The 16,569-nt window shown below is 26.4% G+C and overlaps 1 protein-coding gene across 2 annotated transcripts; it reads left to right on the top strand.

Moving 5' to 3' along the window:
- The first annotated feature begins 3,324 nt into the window (after window positions 1-3,324).
- Window positions 3,325-16,436, top strand: LOC132931847 (uncharacterized). 2 transcript variants are annotated; one of them, XM_060997892.1, is made up of 14 exons: window positions 3,325-3,694; window positions 4,138-4,337; window positions 6,186-6,366; window positions 6,428-7,060; window positions 7,433-7,659; window positions 7,756-7,993; window positions 8,934-8,996; window positions 10,148-10,288; window positions 11,614-11,884; window positions 11,956-12,297; window positions 12,498-12,646; window positions 12,737-12,898; window positions 13,055-13,194; window positions 13,535-16,436. In XM_060997892.1, the coding sequence occupies exons 3-14, from the start codon at window positions 6,208-6,210 to the stop codon at window positions 16,206-16,208; spliced, it is 5,199 nt and encodes a 1,732-aa protein (XP_060853875.1). In that variant the 5' UTR covers window positions 3,325-3,694; window positions 4,138-4,337; window positions 6,186-6,207; the 3' UTR covers window positions 16,209-16,436. The 2 variants fall into 2 exon arrangements, with proteins under 2 accessions (XP_060853875.1, XP_060853874.1); XM_060997891.1 differs by having other exon boundaries at window positions 3,325-4,069.
- Window positions 16,437-16,569: the final 133 nt, after the last annotated feature.

Below are 16,569 nucleotides of genomic sequence, written 5' to 3'. Positions count from 1 at the left end.
ACGAATGTCAAATATACGGTTATGTTACCGTCGTATCCCATACGTTGTATACGATATACAGTATACAGGAGCGTTTTTAACGTTTGCAGTTGCTTTTCACTTTATATATTTATAATTTATGTATATATTATGTATAGTGTTCGAGAGTGTTAGATTTCTATGTTTCTAATGTATATTATTTATATATAATATTAGTTGCAATTGTATTTCTGCTTTTTTTATCAAGGCGTAAAACTGATTTTAATTATTTTTACATGACTGTCAAATTTGTATATACGATCATTATAAATTCATATCTATATAATACCTAGTGGTTTATGTCTATTATTGAATAATTGGTAAAAAAAAACAGATATATTTTTACAAAAATATCGTCAAATCAATAACAATTAAGTTTAGAAACTAAATGAATGTTTATTAACATATATTTTATCATTATTTTGGCAACTATGCCAACGAGTTTACCGTGGTCCGCGAGGATATGCCTGGGCCCTGGACGGTCAAATGGAAAGAACGAAGGGCGTATTATTATTGTAAGAATTTCTTGTAGGATTTAATTTGAAATATTAAAAAAATGGTATAAATACTGATGAAAACTGTGATGAGACGAGAATTAGTGAAACGATAGTGACATGAAGTAGCATACAATAATTGCCTGAAAACAATGAATAGTTTGGTTACCGATATTATCTACTTTGGTATAGAATAGTTTATAGAATAGTCTATTCTATAATCAATGGTAGAACACATAATGTTTCGAGAATTTTACGAAGAATATTTTTTGACTAGATAATTTTCAGGTAACCACGTCCACGCGTAAACTAACGCACAAACGAATACTTGGAAGAACGGATACAATAAGTCAATAGCGTCGTATATTTGAACCGCGATTGACAATCGTCGTGTTATAACTATTAGTTAAACCAAAATTACCGATAATCATTAAAATATTTCTCCATAATCTATAATATATTAATATGTTTATTATAATACAAATTGTGATGTGAATATGTGGTATGTCATATGATATGGTGACCAAATATAAAAATTTTAAAATAAAGTACATTTTAAAACTTAGCCCCTTCTCTGTCGTAATTGCCCAATGCGTATACTATTCTACCCGTTTTACCCATATTTCCATAAGTAATATATCCTTCAATAAAAAATGTTTTTTTTTTTCATCTGATTACTCTATTTATTTTATTATTATTATCAATTATTTGAAATTATAATATCAACTAATTTAGTGTGTGTCTTTATGATGAAAATACTTTGATATTGAAGAATTTAAAGTAAACTTAAACTTAAGTATAAATTATTTTTTAAAGGTAAAAATACCAAGTGTAAAATTTAAATATATACGATTTAGTATATCTTAAATCGTGCTACCAACCAATAAGAATATTGCTTTAGGTCGAAGCATAAAATATAAATTAATAATCAAATTATAAAAACAGTAAAAACACATCAACACGTATTTGCCCATAATAATTTAAAAAAAAGAGTACAATATCATGTACTTCACACTATTGTTAAGGACACTAGGTCACACGTCAAAAAAGAGTACTGTCCTACGAAAAAGAGTACGTCTGGTCATAGACTCATATATCATAATTCATAAGACTCATATGTGTTGTTTTATATTTGTTAATTACGGGCTAATGTATATTATTTACTAAAGTCATTAATCTAGAGCTGCAACAATTTGAAATTTTTATTTATTTACCACACCAATCAACACTATTTCATAAGAAATTAAATTTGTATTATATTAATATATTATACAGGGTGGGGCAGTGGGTTCTGACGAATTTTAATTGTAGTTTATTGGTAAAGTATTAAAAACAAAGTAATGAAACAAATTGTATTTTATTCAAAATAAAGATTATTTTTAATTGTTATACACAAAAATCTTAATTTTTAAAAATTACATTACTTAAGTGGCCGCCTCCATTTTGTATACAGTCGGTTATCCGTTTTTTCATACTGTCCATAACTCTCTGTAGGATATGCACATCGATGGCTGTAATTTCCCGTCTAATGTTTTCTTTTAACTCTAGTAGTGTATGTGGCTTATTAGTGAATACTTTAGATTTCAAATAACCCCACAAAAAGAAATCAGGTGGAGTCAAATCTGGAGAACGTGGTGGCCAGGCAATATCACCATTCCGCGAAATTACACGATTCGGAAACATTTGTCTAAGAACAGCCAATGAAATACGCGCTGTATGGCTAAGTAAAACTTAACATCGTTAACTTTAATCTGGCGACAAATTAGTTTATCTTATCTACTTTGGTACCTAACCGCAGTACTTAATAAATCATCAGAACCCACTGCCCCACCCTGTATAATTTATATACATTATACATAAAATACAGATTTTACAGATTTAATTTTTTTATACATTTATTCAACAACTAATGATTGCTTGCTTAGGACTGACAACAAATTATTGTTAGTTTGGTCAAAAATTGTAAATTTTTTTTTTTTAATTTTGTTCTAAAGGAATAATAATATTGATTGTTTGTAATAGGTTGTGATGGACTTAATATCGATATCTTGTATCTATGCGCTATATTTAAAAAAATAATATGTGAGTATTATGTAAAAGTTTCAAATCCCCACGAATTATATTTTTAAATTACAACAAAATAATTAAAATTGCTATTTTTTGGTAAGATATTTAATTTTGTCAAAATTTGAAATACATAAAAAAAATTTGCTTTTATAATTGTAAAATTTTTGGTTTTAGAGTAAACAGCTTATGAGAAATCTTGTGTTGAATTGTTAAGTTTTTTGACTAACAATATAAACTTAACTAAATCGAAAACATCTTATAAGAATCTTGATTACAGATTTGTCGTAATTCCATTTAAAAATAATAACAATTAATATAATATTAATAATAATAATAATAATTATTATTATTATATTGTATATAGGTAATAACTCTAATAAGTATGAAAATTCAAAAGTAATGGACAATATAGTTAATACAATAAGCACATAAAAATAATACCGACCCAATCCGTTAATATTCTATTAATAATTAGTAATTACATATTTGTCTATATATTTATTGTATTTTTTTGTTCCCATTTCTTTTTTTTTGCATATATAACTGTTTTTAATGCGTAAGTGGTAAGTGCATAAATATATGTATTTTATAATTTTTTTAGTATATATTATACTATTTAGGTTTAGTCATAGTAAATATATGAATAGTTTAAAAAGAGTAATTGAATTTTATTTTGTTTGCATGGCCGGCCGCACTGCTGCTGGGTGGCAGTGATAAAGACTTGTAATTTTTAGCGACACAAAAGCCACACTTCAACGGGTCAGGGGTTTTTTAATTTATAAAATTAAAAAACTTTAAAAACTTATATTTCAAATACTTTTAAAGGTTCTGCACCGAGTTAATTACGTTACTTCTGTTTCATATCACGAAAATGAGAACAGTGGGACCAGAGTTATGGAGAAATACAGAAAGAAACATGACCTATCAAGGGAATACGAGTATAACGCGGGTGCCATCACAATATCACATTCATCAGTTCATCACAATGAAAGCATTATTGTTTAATGTTTATATAATATTATGTCACAAGGTCTATAATGGTATGTGCTGATGATATATAAGCAAGATCGTGCAGCGAACAATGATTACCGTCTGTGTCCGCACCATAGATAAAGGTATTTATTATCTATGGTGTTCCGCCCCCTCGAAATTTGTTATCTTTACTTTGCCGCCAATATTGGATGCGGCCATACAGGCATGCGACGACCATAACACAGAACATTAGTAGACCCATAGGTATAAACAAAAAATTAATATATCCAAAACGCCGAGTAAATGAAAATAAATGAGTAATGAATGAAGACCGCCGCAATTATTGTGTGTTTTATCATTTTATACATGTGATGGTGTCGGTCAGTAAAATTCTTCGCCGGCTGCCCATAGATGGCATAGATAATAACACCACAGAATATGGATAATATTTTTGATGAATCGATTCTAAATTTAATTCTGATTGTTTTGCTTCTTTGTCGTTCAGTCTGGCCGCCTGGGTATTCACCACCATTATGACTTGTAAAACTACTATTTTTAAACTCGAATATAAATATTATTTTTATAGGCACCTAAAGCGCGCATCCTCGTGACCACGTTCGACGAATGACGAATCGTTATTCAGCGGATCTTTACGGATTCCGATAATCCTCGTTTACTTTCACTCTGTGATATTTTGAAAACGTAAATGAAGAATTGAAGAATTAGAATTATTACTGAAAGCGTTACCTGTGAACTGTGAAGCCATGTCTCGTTCCTATTAAATAAGTATGTATTTCGCATGATTTTATAATATTGTTGGCAATTTTTCTTGATGTTTTTATTACTTTAGTTATCGTTTTGTAAACTTGCCTCTAATCGACTACAGCAGTTGTTTGCTATTTAGTGGGTACCTACTTAGTACTTATTTTAAATTTTGCAATCCATCTAGGTCGGTGCTTGGAATTTTATATTTTTATTTAGGTGGATAAATCACATTTTGTTTTGTTAAAATAAACTTTGAGAGGATAGGTAATTTAATAATTAATTTCTGTCAATGGAGTAGCATGTATTTTATCAATTATAACAAATATTGAAGATCATCCTCATATAAAATAAAAACCTATCGGTTTAATTTTTTTACCTTCTTGATTTTTAATCAAGTAAGTATAATAATTGAAATGAAAAAAGTCTAAATTATTAAAACTTTAAGAATTTTTGTTAAATAGGAAAATTATATAAATGTAACTTAGTTGTAATGAGTAGGTGGATAATTAAGCTAGCTTTAATATAAAATATTAATGAGAGAGATCCGATATCACATCCAAGCAGTATAACGCTTTGAATCCACAAAAACGTCGGCGTGAACAGTCCCAAAATTTCTATTTTTTAACTTTTCTCCAAAATTATTATAGCTAAAAAGTTGTTTAAAGACCCATTAAAAAGAAATTATCAAGTAGATACAAAATGTGAGATTAAAAATTTTCAAAAAAAATTATTTAATTTTTCACAGTTAAAAAAATATAATTTTTTTGCTAGATTTTCATTTAGCGCGGTAGATTACCGAAACTAAAGAACGGATTTTGTTATTCGGAGTATTGTTAGATTCACATTGGCTAGGAGAAGTGTTGTGAAGGTTTTTAGAACTTTAATCTTTAATCATTAACTCACTACAAAGCTATAAAGCTGAAAAACATAAAAACACCCAATACAATGTGTTTTAATTTTTTTTTGAAGCTCTGTAGTGAATCAACTATAGTTCTGAAAATCTTCACTGCACTTCTCTTAGCCAATGTGAATCTAACAAGACCCCAAACAACAAAATCTGCTCTCCGGTTTCAGAGATCTATCTCACTGAATGAAAATGAAAATAAAATACATTATACATACATATTGCATAATATAATTATCTTATCAGTTTCTTTGTATTACATTTACATACCCAAAACAATACAGCACACATTTTATTACCTATGGATAAAGCTAATGTATCGCATTTAATTTAAATAAATATATTATTGCTTATGAATAATTTTAGTTAAATCTAAAAATATTTTTACACCCTAACAAAATGACCTATCCACCTTACATTATTTAGGGCAATTGTTCCCATAAAGTTATATTTGCGATGCTGCAAACTTTTCTAATGGTTGCAATATATACAACATTTGTCATGTTTGAAATGAAAAAATAAATTTATCATTTTATAATGGTCTGACGACCTCTAGTTCAAATGTTTCTTTAATAATTTACCTATTCATTGAATTCTATAAGTTTAGATATTGAGTTTATATTTACATATAAAACTTAATATTCTGTATTTTTTTAGATATCATGTTTTCTGTTGGTAATCACTAATTTTTTACTGTTAAATATTAACTATAAATTGAACTGTTTTAATAAGTCCATATATAAGCGCATAATCCTAATAATAGGATAAACTTATTGTAATAACTGTACTGTAAAAATAATAAAGCATATTATTGTTGCGCTCTAACTTCTAAATAAGTCGATTAATTAATATAGTTTTTATAAATGTTCTCTTGTATTTTATTATAAATATTAAATAGTATTATTATAATATGTAACAAACAATTTCCAATATTTCAACATTAATAAAATTGTAATTTTTTTTAGAATAGAACAACCAAAGTAAATAATGGAGAAATCATTGGTTCCTCATAAATATGCTAGTAATGACCTTTATGTTACGCATGCCGAATTTCAAGGATGTTTCATAAAAATTTGGGCTAACTTTTATTCTCAAAAAAGAACAAATTTAGAAAAAAATGTACAAGATTATGAAAATTATTCGAGGGTATGAATACTAATTAATTGAATTATTTTTATACTATGACGAGAATTTTTTTTTTTAAAAGGAATGTAATAAATTGGACTTATTTGGAAACAAGTTATATGTATATACTTGGAAAACTGATTATGAATCAAGAGTATATAGATGTCGAATTATATATTCAGATTTAGTAGCCAAAACTCACTCTATAGTACTCATAGATTATGGCCGAACTATGGTGGCATCATTTTTTGATGTAAGAGAAGTAATCCAAGATGTAGATCCTTCTTTTTTAATTGATTTGTGTCAAAGAGCTACAGTGTACACATTTTTGCTGAGTACATTTATAAGTAAACCAAAATCAAATAATGACTTAATTAATATTTTGTGTAATAAATATTACAAATATCGAAGAGACTTTGAAGTTGGTGGTATCACATTTGTATCATTATTTGATGTTGACAAATTATTAATTGACAAAGGCGTAGCAGATAATATCAATTTGGCAACAATGATCACTATTGCTAAAAGTATGGAGTCTACAATTGAGTTAAACAATAAAAATGATATGGTCAATAGTTGCCCTATTAATAGTAACACTTTAGGATATGGTTCTTTCCTACGGTCCCAACATTTAGATTATGTAACTTTAATTGATATAACTGTCACAAGAGTTGTTATGGATAACTCCTCAGTTCTCCTAACAGTCCAGACGCTTGTAAGTATACATATGCAGTATTGTAATTATTGAGATTTTAAATATACTAATATTATTAGTGGATAATGGAAATTTATTTAATTTAATTTTTAATATTTGAATTAGGCCAATATTATGTACATTTATTAATTATTCACCATAATTTCATTAATGTATTCATTTTAAGACTATAATCATTAAAATACCAACAACAACAAATTAAAATATTAATAAGCAAAATGTCATTTTAAAGCTTAATATAATTTTTAATAAATTAATATGTTTATATGTTAAAAATATATTAAGTTTTAAACAGATAAAATAATAGAGCATATTACATTAAATAATTGCAAAAACAAATTTAATCTCTGACTTATTTTCATTTTACTTTAGGATAATGAATCTGAAGCATTAGCTAATATGTTAAACTCAATTGACAGACAAAATTTAAAACTTGCACCTGTTCTTGAAGTGTACACTCCTTGTTTGATTGTTTATCATAACAAATTGGTTAGAGCTATAATTTTAGAAGTAAAAATTGATAAATTGTACATTGATCTAGTTGATTATGGAGTCAAAGAATTGGTACCTAGGACTGCAGTTTTTCAAATACCTTCCAAGTGAGTTAATATATTGAAATAATATTAAGTATTTTTATTTCAATAATAATTAAATATATTAAATTTATAATAATATTTGTTAACTATATTCTTTAGTTGCTATTTAATTGAAATGCGGTCTTTGAATGTAATACTAGACAAGCCAAATGATACTATCATAAACCAAAACATGTTTATTCACAAATATTTTCAAATGTTACCATTGAAAATGGATCCTAATTTTGGTTTATACAAAGTTAAATTATTCAAGAAAATGAATGAAGAGCTTATTGATATATGCAAATTATCAAAAAGTACTTATGAGCAAGATATGTTTTCAATAACAGAAATAAACGTATGTACTTATTTAGTTTAAAATATTTTTTCTGTCTGGATTAAAATGATAAAAGGTCTTAGTGAAATGATTAACATTTAATAAACAGATAATATTTGAGGTGAAAACTATTTTGATAATTTTCTGTCTTCACAATTCGTTATGACTTATCATAGTTACCAAAAACAATAAATAAACTAATTTTTAACTTTTATTAATGTTAGTTAAATTAGGTATTAAACATAATATAATTGTGAATATCACACCCATATGTATTGTTGCTATTTTATACAATACAAATTCCATGGTCAAATGAATTTTTAAAATTTAAGCGAATGACCTATGATATAATTTAAAACTAAGATAACCAAAGACTTTTATTGCAATTTTGATTTTAAAGCAAGTTACACCTAAATAAAACCCTAATTTTAAAAGTAAAAGTAAAATGATTATTGTAAATATAAAAATTAATTTTTCATTATATGTTAGTAAGATTGAGACAACACGTGCATGGATAGCAAATCCATATATCAGGGGCGGCTAAGCACATGAAAATTAATCATGGTGGTTAGGTTTTTTATGAAAGTTGATGGTCAAAAGTGAAGTATATTTTGGTAGATCGCGGCCAAAAATAGTTTGGCCGCCTCTGCCATATATCCTAGAAGCCGGCACAATATTTATTTTCTCTCTCTAGCAACTTGGATATCACACTTAAATTGATCTTTACGATCTATATGTAATCTTAAGTAAAATCACTTATTATAAAATTATTGAGAAAATGATTTTTACCATGACTGTTTAATTAATTTAGTATTTTTATTAAAAATTTGAATTGAATATCATATACTAATAATTTAAAAAAAAAATCATTTAAATCCTTCAGTATAATTAATGTTAAAAATAATTATTTTTTTTGTAAATCAACAGTTATAAATACATTTTAAGTGTATTTATTTTTTAGGACGAGATTAAAAGCATTGAAAATAATACTGAAATTAATACAACATCAATAAACCAACCTGATGTAAGTATACATTATATATACTATGATAATAAAATAAATCTAATGTGAAAACACATTTCGTTTTGACAACTGCTTTGACCAATTACAAAACAATAAGATATTGCTTTGGGAGTTCAAACGTTGCTCTGTGATTCACTTGTACCCACTAAGGGAGTGTCTTATTTGCAATAGAGCAGTAGTTTTCAACCTTTTTAACCATGCGGCACACTTCATCTCTTACAAAATTTTTGTGGCACACCAATCCCTATAATATGTGAAGCATATTTTATATATATACATATAAATAGATACTAATAAAACTATTATTAATAGATTTTTCGAGGCACACTTCAAGAGTGCTCATGGCACACCAATGTGCCGGGGCACACCGGTTGAAAACCACTGCAATAGAGTAGATATAATCTCCTTTTATAATCATGTCTATGATTAGGAACCTTAATGTATTATAACATAGCTAGGTTAATTTTGAGAATAATATTTTCCAGTAAATTAACTTCTATTATTTTTGTGCATTAGAGTATTATTATTATTGGAAAATATAATTTTTATACATTTATGCATGCTTGTCTTTTTAATAGATTATTGGTTTAAAGGTAGTAGGCCATATACGATATACTTATAAAATTATTGATAAACTGTATAAACATAGAATATAAGAGCTTTTTTTTAATTGAAGAAGAGAGATATTGAAGTTACATTACACTTGTTGCACCCATTTTATTTTTTTAAACAACATATATGATTGGTATTTATAATCATACTGTTGTTTATACAATGCTCTAAGTCAGCAGTTCCTAATCCATGACCGTGGACCATATAATATTAACTTTACTAACATTTATATTTAAAATAATATTATATTATATACACACATATATAGATGTGCTATTAGTTATTAGTGGGCTTCAAAGATTTTTTTACAAAGTTGGTGATCCTTACAACTTTAAAGGTTGGGAACTATACTTCTTTTAAATAATTTTAATGCTTGTTAAAAGTCTTCAAAACTGCATACATTTTTCTGTATGGAATTATTGATAAATGTAATTGTCAATGGTAAATAAATATTGTAATCTTTGTAAAATTAGAAGCTCTATTTAAAGTATGTATAATTAAATCAATAATTTCACAAATGTTGATTCTTCATTTTTCAGTGTATTCAAAATGATAAAAAAAATACAAATCTTAAAGAAATAGTAAGCATAGATTCTGAAATTAAAAAAATCAGAAATTCAGAAATTAAAGAAATCATATATCTGGAAGCAGTAGAAAAAGAACCAGAAGTTACAAAAAATGTAAGTTGCTTGTCATTATCACAATATTTGTTGACATTTAAGAATCGGATTACGTTTTATACTTGCACCGAAAACTTGCTTCTCAAATATATATTTGATATTAATTTAGATTTTGAGCAGAGGAATTGAATGTATTGATTTTGACAATGATGTGTTGTTTTTTTTGTTTTTCATCACCTTTTGAGGCAGTATAAATTCTTGAACTTTCACCTTAAAAATTACTTACAGGAAGTAAAAAAAATTCCAGTTTTTTCTTTAATAATAGGAAAAATAAAACCAAAAAATTAAGAAAAAACAGAAATTTTTACGTTTTACCAGTTAATTGACCTACCTAGGATGGCAGCACCGCCAGCACCTAATGTATAGTAAAGTAGTACTCACTCATCCATCTTTTTTTTTATACTATTTTTAATCTAAAAACTATGTACAAATAATTTAATACAACCAGAAGTCTATTTCAGTCAATTAAGTAGTAGTAGACAGGGTGATTAAGTAGACTATGACTTAGGTTTCAATGCCTATTTTTTCCAGTTCAATCTCTGCCACTGGTGACATATCACTGGATAGGCAACTATCTAAAGCAAAATAATTTAATGTCCTAAACCAGGTAAAGCAGAAACTTATAGATTTTATAGAAGCCCATATCATAAAGTAAAGTAAAGCAAAAAAAAAAAAAGAAGGGTTAGTAATTAGGCCACATTTTATCTACTTGCTTAATATAAAATATTAACTTATCTTTTATTACCCAAAGATTAAGCTGCAAATTAAATATATATTTTTAAAGTGTAATCAAAAATTAGACCATAAATGTATAACACAAAAATATACAAGTTTGTAACGTTTATTTACTAATTATTTTTCTAATACATAAAAATAAAATATGATATAGATTTTACAAATTCAAATATGTCTTTTTAGTTTTTATCCTTATTTTTTTTTTATGTTACTAAGAATATCATTTTTTTCAAATTAAAATTTATTTCCTGGCTTTTAATGTTTCTATACTAATAATTTCAATATAAACTTTTGATTGATCTTCCAATAAAAATTCTATTAAAATATTGTTTTATAAAAATTTAATGGTGGCCCAGTTTATCATATATCCTTTTGAAAAAAGGTTAATTGTGGCCCAATTCCTGGGCATCCAAAAAGAAAAGAGAATAGTCTTAAAAATAGTCACCACGTGTGATTGCTCTCATATGAGATAGTATAAGTGTTGAATAATCATAATTTATTTCAGATTAGGATATTTTTATATTTGCTTTCTTCATGTTTTTTTTTCATTTATATGTTTTAACTTTTTAATATCTGTATTTATGTTTTAGATATTGCCTATTATGTCCTTAAGGAAAGAAACTTTAAATGACACAAAAGAGATTATTGGTTCATTGATTTTTTACAAATCACCATTTAACTTTTGTGTGAGACAATACAATCCAAATTTTGAACCTTTTATGAATCATATTGAATCCGTATTAGATTCTCGTTATATTTTGAAAAAATGTGAACTTGTGAAAAATATGTATGTTATTTATCAGATTCAATCAAATAATATATATCGTGCTAAAATAATTGACATGGATTCTGGAATTGAAAGTTAGTAAATTTGATTTGTTCAATATGTTATTATTTCAAAGCCAAAAATAATTATATTTATATATTTATAGAGATTAAATTACAATTAATTGATGAAGGTAATAAAATAATCAATGAACATTTTGACAAAATCATATTGTACAATTTTGTTGAAAGTGATTGTAATTTACCTGAACAATTAGTACTAAATTGTTCATTAAGTGACATGTGGTTTCCTGTTATAAATTTTGATACTACATTAGTATTACAACCACACTTCAAAATAGGACAACTGTATAAAATTCTGATTGTAAAAACTGACGAATCTGGTACTAATGTAGTTCAGATGATTCATAAAGATACCCATGTTGATGTTTCTGATGCTATACTTCAATCTGGAATCGGGCAACGTTTAAATGCTGCTATGAAAACTGGTATAATAATTTATAACATAAATTTTTTCGAATACTATAATATAAAATATATTGTATATTCAATTTTAAACAATAATATCATATTTTTCAATATTAAATTACTAAACCCAATTTTTTGATACTACATGTTTTTGTTTAATGCTTTATAAGTTTAATAATTTCATTGAAAACAATTTTTTAACTGTTATTTATTTTAATAGATGAAAATCCATACGAAGAAAACCTATTAATAGGTCAAAGTTTTCTCTCTTATGTTTATAATTATCACCTAAAAATAAGCATTCAACCCGAACCAAATACTGTTGATGAACTAGAAGAAGAGATTCTAAAACACATCAATGAAAATCCTGTTAGTTTGCTCATTTGCTAATAATGATGATATTAATGTAATTTGTATAATTTGATGATAATTTGTTTAATTTTTAATTTTAATATATAGGATTCTAAATCAAATGATATTGATTATTTACAAAATGCATATTGTTTGGCAACGGTTGATAATGAACAATGGTATAGAGCTTATATAAAAAACATCAATGAAGATTCTATCATAGTGAACATGTTTGACATTGGCTTATTAACTGATGTGCCTTTTAATCAGGTTTTTGTTTTATCTATAATTTATTAATTCCAATATATTGTTATAATTTATTTATAAACTAATTAAATATTTTACTTTAATATTTTTTCATGTATTTATGTATAATACATTTGATTTAGTATTTGTTAAAAGAAAATGTTTAAAACTGTTGTTTAGATTCGATCAATTACAAGTAATTTATTGAGAAAACCCCAGCTTTGTTTGAATTGTCATTTAGAAACTAAGCACTTAGATGTAAAAATCACTGAAAAAACATTGTATAATGTTACAGTAAAATCCATTGATTCTAACGGAATGTAAGTTACCACATTTTAAATTTCTAATAAAATAGTTTTTGAAAACAGTTAAGTTTAACACATCTGTCAAAAACTTTAAACTAACTTTTTTTTCTTACCAAATTGTTTTTAATATTCAGTTTTTTATAATTTATATATTATATTAAATTATAAAATAGTTTATTTTAAATAGAATGTTTTTAATTATATGTTTTTTGCTGACACAATAATATATTTTAAAAAAATGTATTGATGAAATCTTTATCATAATGATGAATAATTAACTGTAAAATAATATTTAATTTGAGTTTATGTAATATGAGTAATACTATAAGTTTATTTATTTATTTTTATGTTCTAGATTGTGTATCAATATTAAAGAACATAATTCTGCTCCACTTTCCACTCCAATTGTTCGCGGCATTGAGAAAATATCATTTTTACATGTTGATGGTGACTTGACTTACTTGCAGAGATCTCAAGATATATCAAAAGTTGAACAGATATCTGAAAATCTATCAAAACTTAATGGTAAATTAGAAAATAAAGCTTCCATAATACCTGGAGACATAAACATGTTTGAAAGCCATGGTAAATATTATAGATGTGTAGTTAAATCAATTAATTCTAAAATGGTTGTTGTACATTGCATCGACTTTGGTTATGAAAAACAAATAGAGAAGAAAAAATTACAATATTTGGGACATAATAAAATAGCATTGTTACCAGCACTTGTCATCACTGTTAAAACATTCCCAATGGCATTTAATATGTCTAGAACAATGTTCCTAGCCAATATGCATGTAGACCAAGATGGAACACTTAATGCTTTGCCAAACAAAATGACATCAATACATTCACAAAACAAATTAATGGAAACCCTTGAAAATGGATGTTTAGTGAAAGTCACATGTGTTAACTCAGACAGTGACTGTTGGATTGTTCCTTATTTACTTAATGATAGGCTTAAGATTATTTCAAATATTCTTGTAAAAATGCAATCAAAAATGATACCAGCTGTGACAGAAATTGGTTCAATGTGTGCTGCATTACACTCGGTAACAAAAAATTGGTACAGGGCTTTGATAATGGATGTTGATAAAGGTACTGCAAACGTTTTGTCAATAGATACAGGTGAACGGTTTAAAGCATTAAAAACCACCAAATTGGTTAGTGAAATTCAGAAAATACCAAATTGTGCCTTGCGCTGTCGAGCAATTTCAAATGTAGACATTAATACACTTTTAAACAAAGATGTTGAATGTAAGCTGATGTCTTATACACAGTCTCTACTCGAGGTTACATTATTTACAAATGACATAAACGAATCAGAAATTACTTCTACTGTGTCAATTATGGAGTGGTCTATTTCCATCAATAGGTTTGAATCATTTAATGAGTTTTATGTCAAAAAAGTCCAATGTGATTCTAATAATGAAATTTCAGACATACAATTAAATTCTGTTGCTAATAGCTTGGAGGATTTTCCACAACTGCCGCCTATTGGTACACTAGTTGCAGCATTAACTGATAAAAATAACGGTGTATGGTATAAGGCTGAAATGTTAACTCCCGTTATAACAAATTTAGTTGTTCGGATCATTAATGATGATACTATTTGCAAAGCGATAAAAATAAAAGTTCTACCAAGCATCTTTTGTGATGAAAAATTGTATTTTAACTGTTGCCTGGAACAAGAAATTGTGGATGTTAATATTAATGATCCCCTGAATTTTGATGTTATCTCAGAAATGATGATGAAATATAAATGGATAATGAAAACAACAAGTAACACTGAACCATATAGAGTGACATTGACTTATGATGGTGTAGATTGTATTGATATGTTATATACAATTTTAACTACTGATAACCATAGCATTTATGAAAACCATAAAATATCAGAAAATGAGACACAAACTTTGAAAAACGTAATTAATAATGATTTAGCAAATTCAACTTTAGAAAATTCATTAAATAACAATACAAATAATACTAGTAATAAAAATGATTTAATTTTACCTGTAGTAGAAACTGTGGTTATCAAGCATGTTGACACATTCCAATATTTTTATGTGCATTCTGAGAGTTTGTCAACAATGTATATGTCTCGGATCAATGAAGCCTTAGATCTTTGCATAATTGAATTATCTTTAAATGATATTATAGTTGGTTCCATTGTGGTTACATTTAGTCTTCATTTTAACCGTTGGTGTAGAGCAAAAATAGAAAGTATCCTATCTGATAGTACCAGTGCTCATTGTTATCTATTGGACTTAGGTGACTATGAAGAATGTAATGAATTCTATAAGCCAACAGAATTTCTTTACAAGTGTCCTCCACTAGTAAGACGCTGTTCATTGTATGCACCAAAATTAGCAGGCCAAGAAAATGAAATTTGGTTTCCCAATGTTAATGATATGTTCAAAGATATGTTATTAATTGATGGTATTAAGTTTGATATGATTATAAAAACTGAGGGAGATCCTTATGTAGTATCTTTACAGCTAGCAAATTCTGACGTTGGTGAAATGTTAGATCCTCTTTACGTTAAATTGATTAATGTCAAGTCTTTTACTGATTTCAAAATTAAACCAATATCTAGCGATCAAGAATGTATGACCAAAATGTTGGACAGCTATATTAGTAAGACAAAATTGGAACAGGTAGAAAACCCTAAAGTTGATGAGTTGTATCTTACTAAAATTGAATCAAAATATGTACGTGTTAAATTTAAATCTTTTAGCGGTTCTAAATATGTAATCATTGATATAGATGATACGCTAAATGTTTTGTTTGTAACAAATTTATATGAACTACCAGAAAATATACGCAGCATTCCTATCTTATGCATGTCCTGTTCCTTGATTCTCGATGATAATGAAGAAAAGTATAGTCTGAGCAAGTTCCAAAAGTTAGCAAACCCTCAAGTGACCTTCATTATGTGCATAATCACAGAAAATGATGGTACAACTCCTAATCTAGTTAGACTTTATCTTGACAACAAAGACGCTCTTGATTTTATAAAATTATAATAATTGAAGTATTCAAGTATGTTAAATTAATTTAATCAAATTTTAAAGTACAAAGTTTTTTAATTTTAATTTTTTTTTTTTTTTTTTTACTGCAATTCAAAAAAGTTATTGTCATATTATAAAAATTAATTTAATTATTTTATTATTTTATATTATACTTATTCATGTTATAAGATTTGAATTGTTATACTTATGTTAATTGTTAATTTATAAACAAAGTTTTTGGAATTTGTCTGCTTTTTTTAGTTTTTGTGGTCTTCCAAATTTTAATTCTAACACTTATTGATGCTTAATGAATTTTATATTTTTATAGATATTACACCTGAGCTTGGCTGTATAAAAGTTATATACAGTTGACATA

The sequence above is a fragment of the Rhopalosiphum padi genome, chromosome 1 (genome assembly GCF_020882245.1).
Source record: "Rhopalosiphum padi isolate XX-2018 chromosome 1, ASM2088224v1, whole genome shotgun sequence".
In the NCBI taxonomy this organism is placed as follows: domain Eukaryota; kingdom Metazoa; phylum Arthropoda; class Insecta; order Hemiptera; family Aphididae; genus Rhopalosiphum; species Rhopalosiphum padi.
The sequence above is the reverse complement of the archived record's forward strand: the minus strand, read 5'-3'. Positions and strand labels throughout refer to the sequence as shown.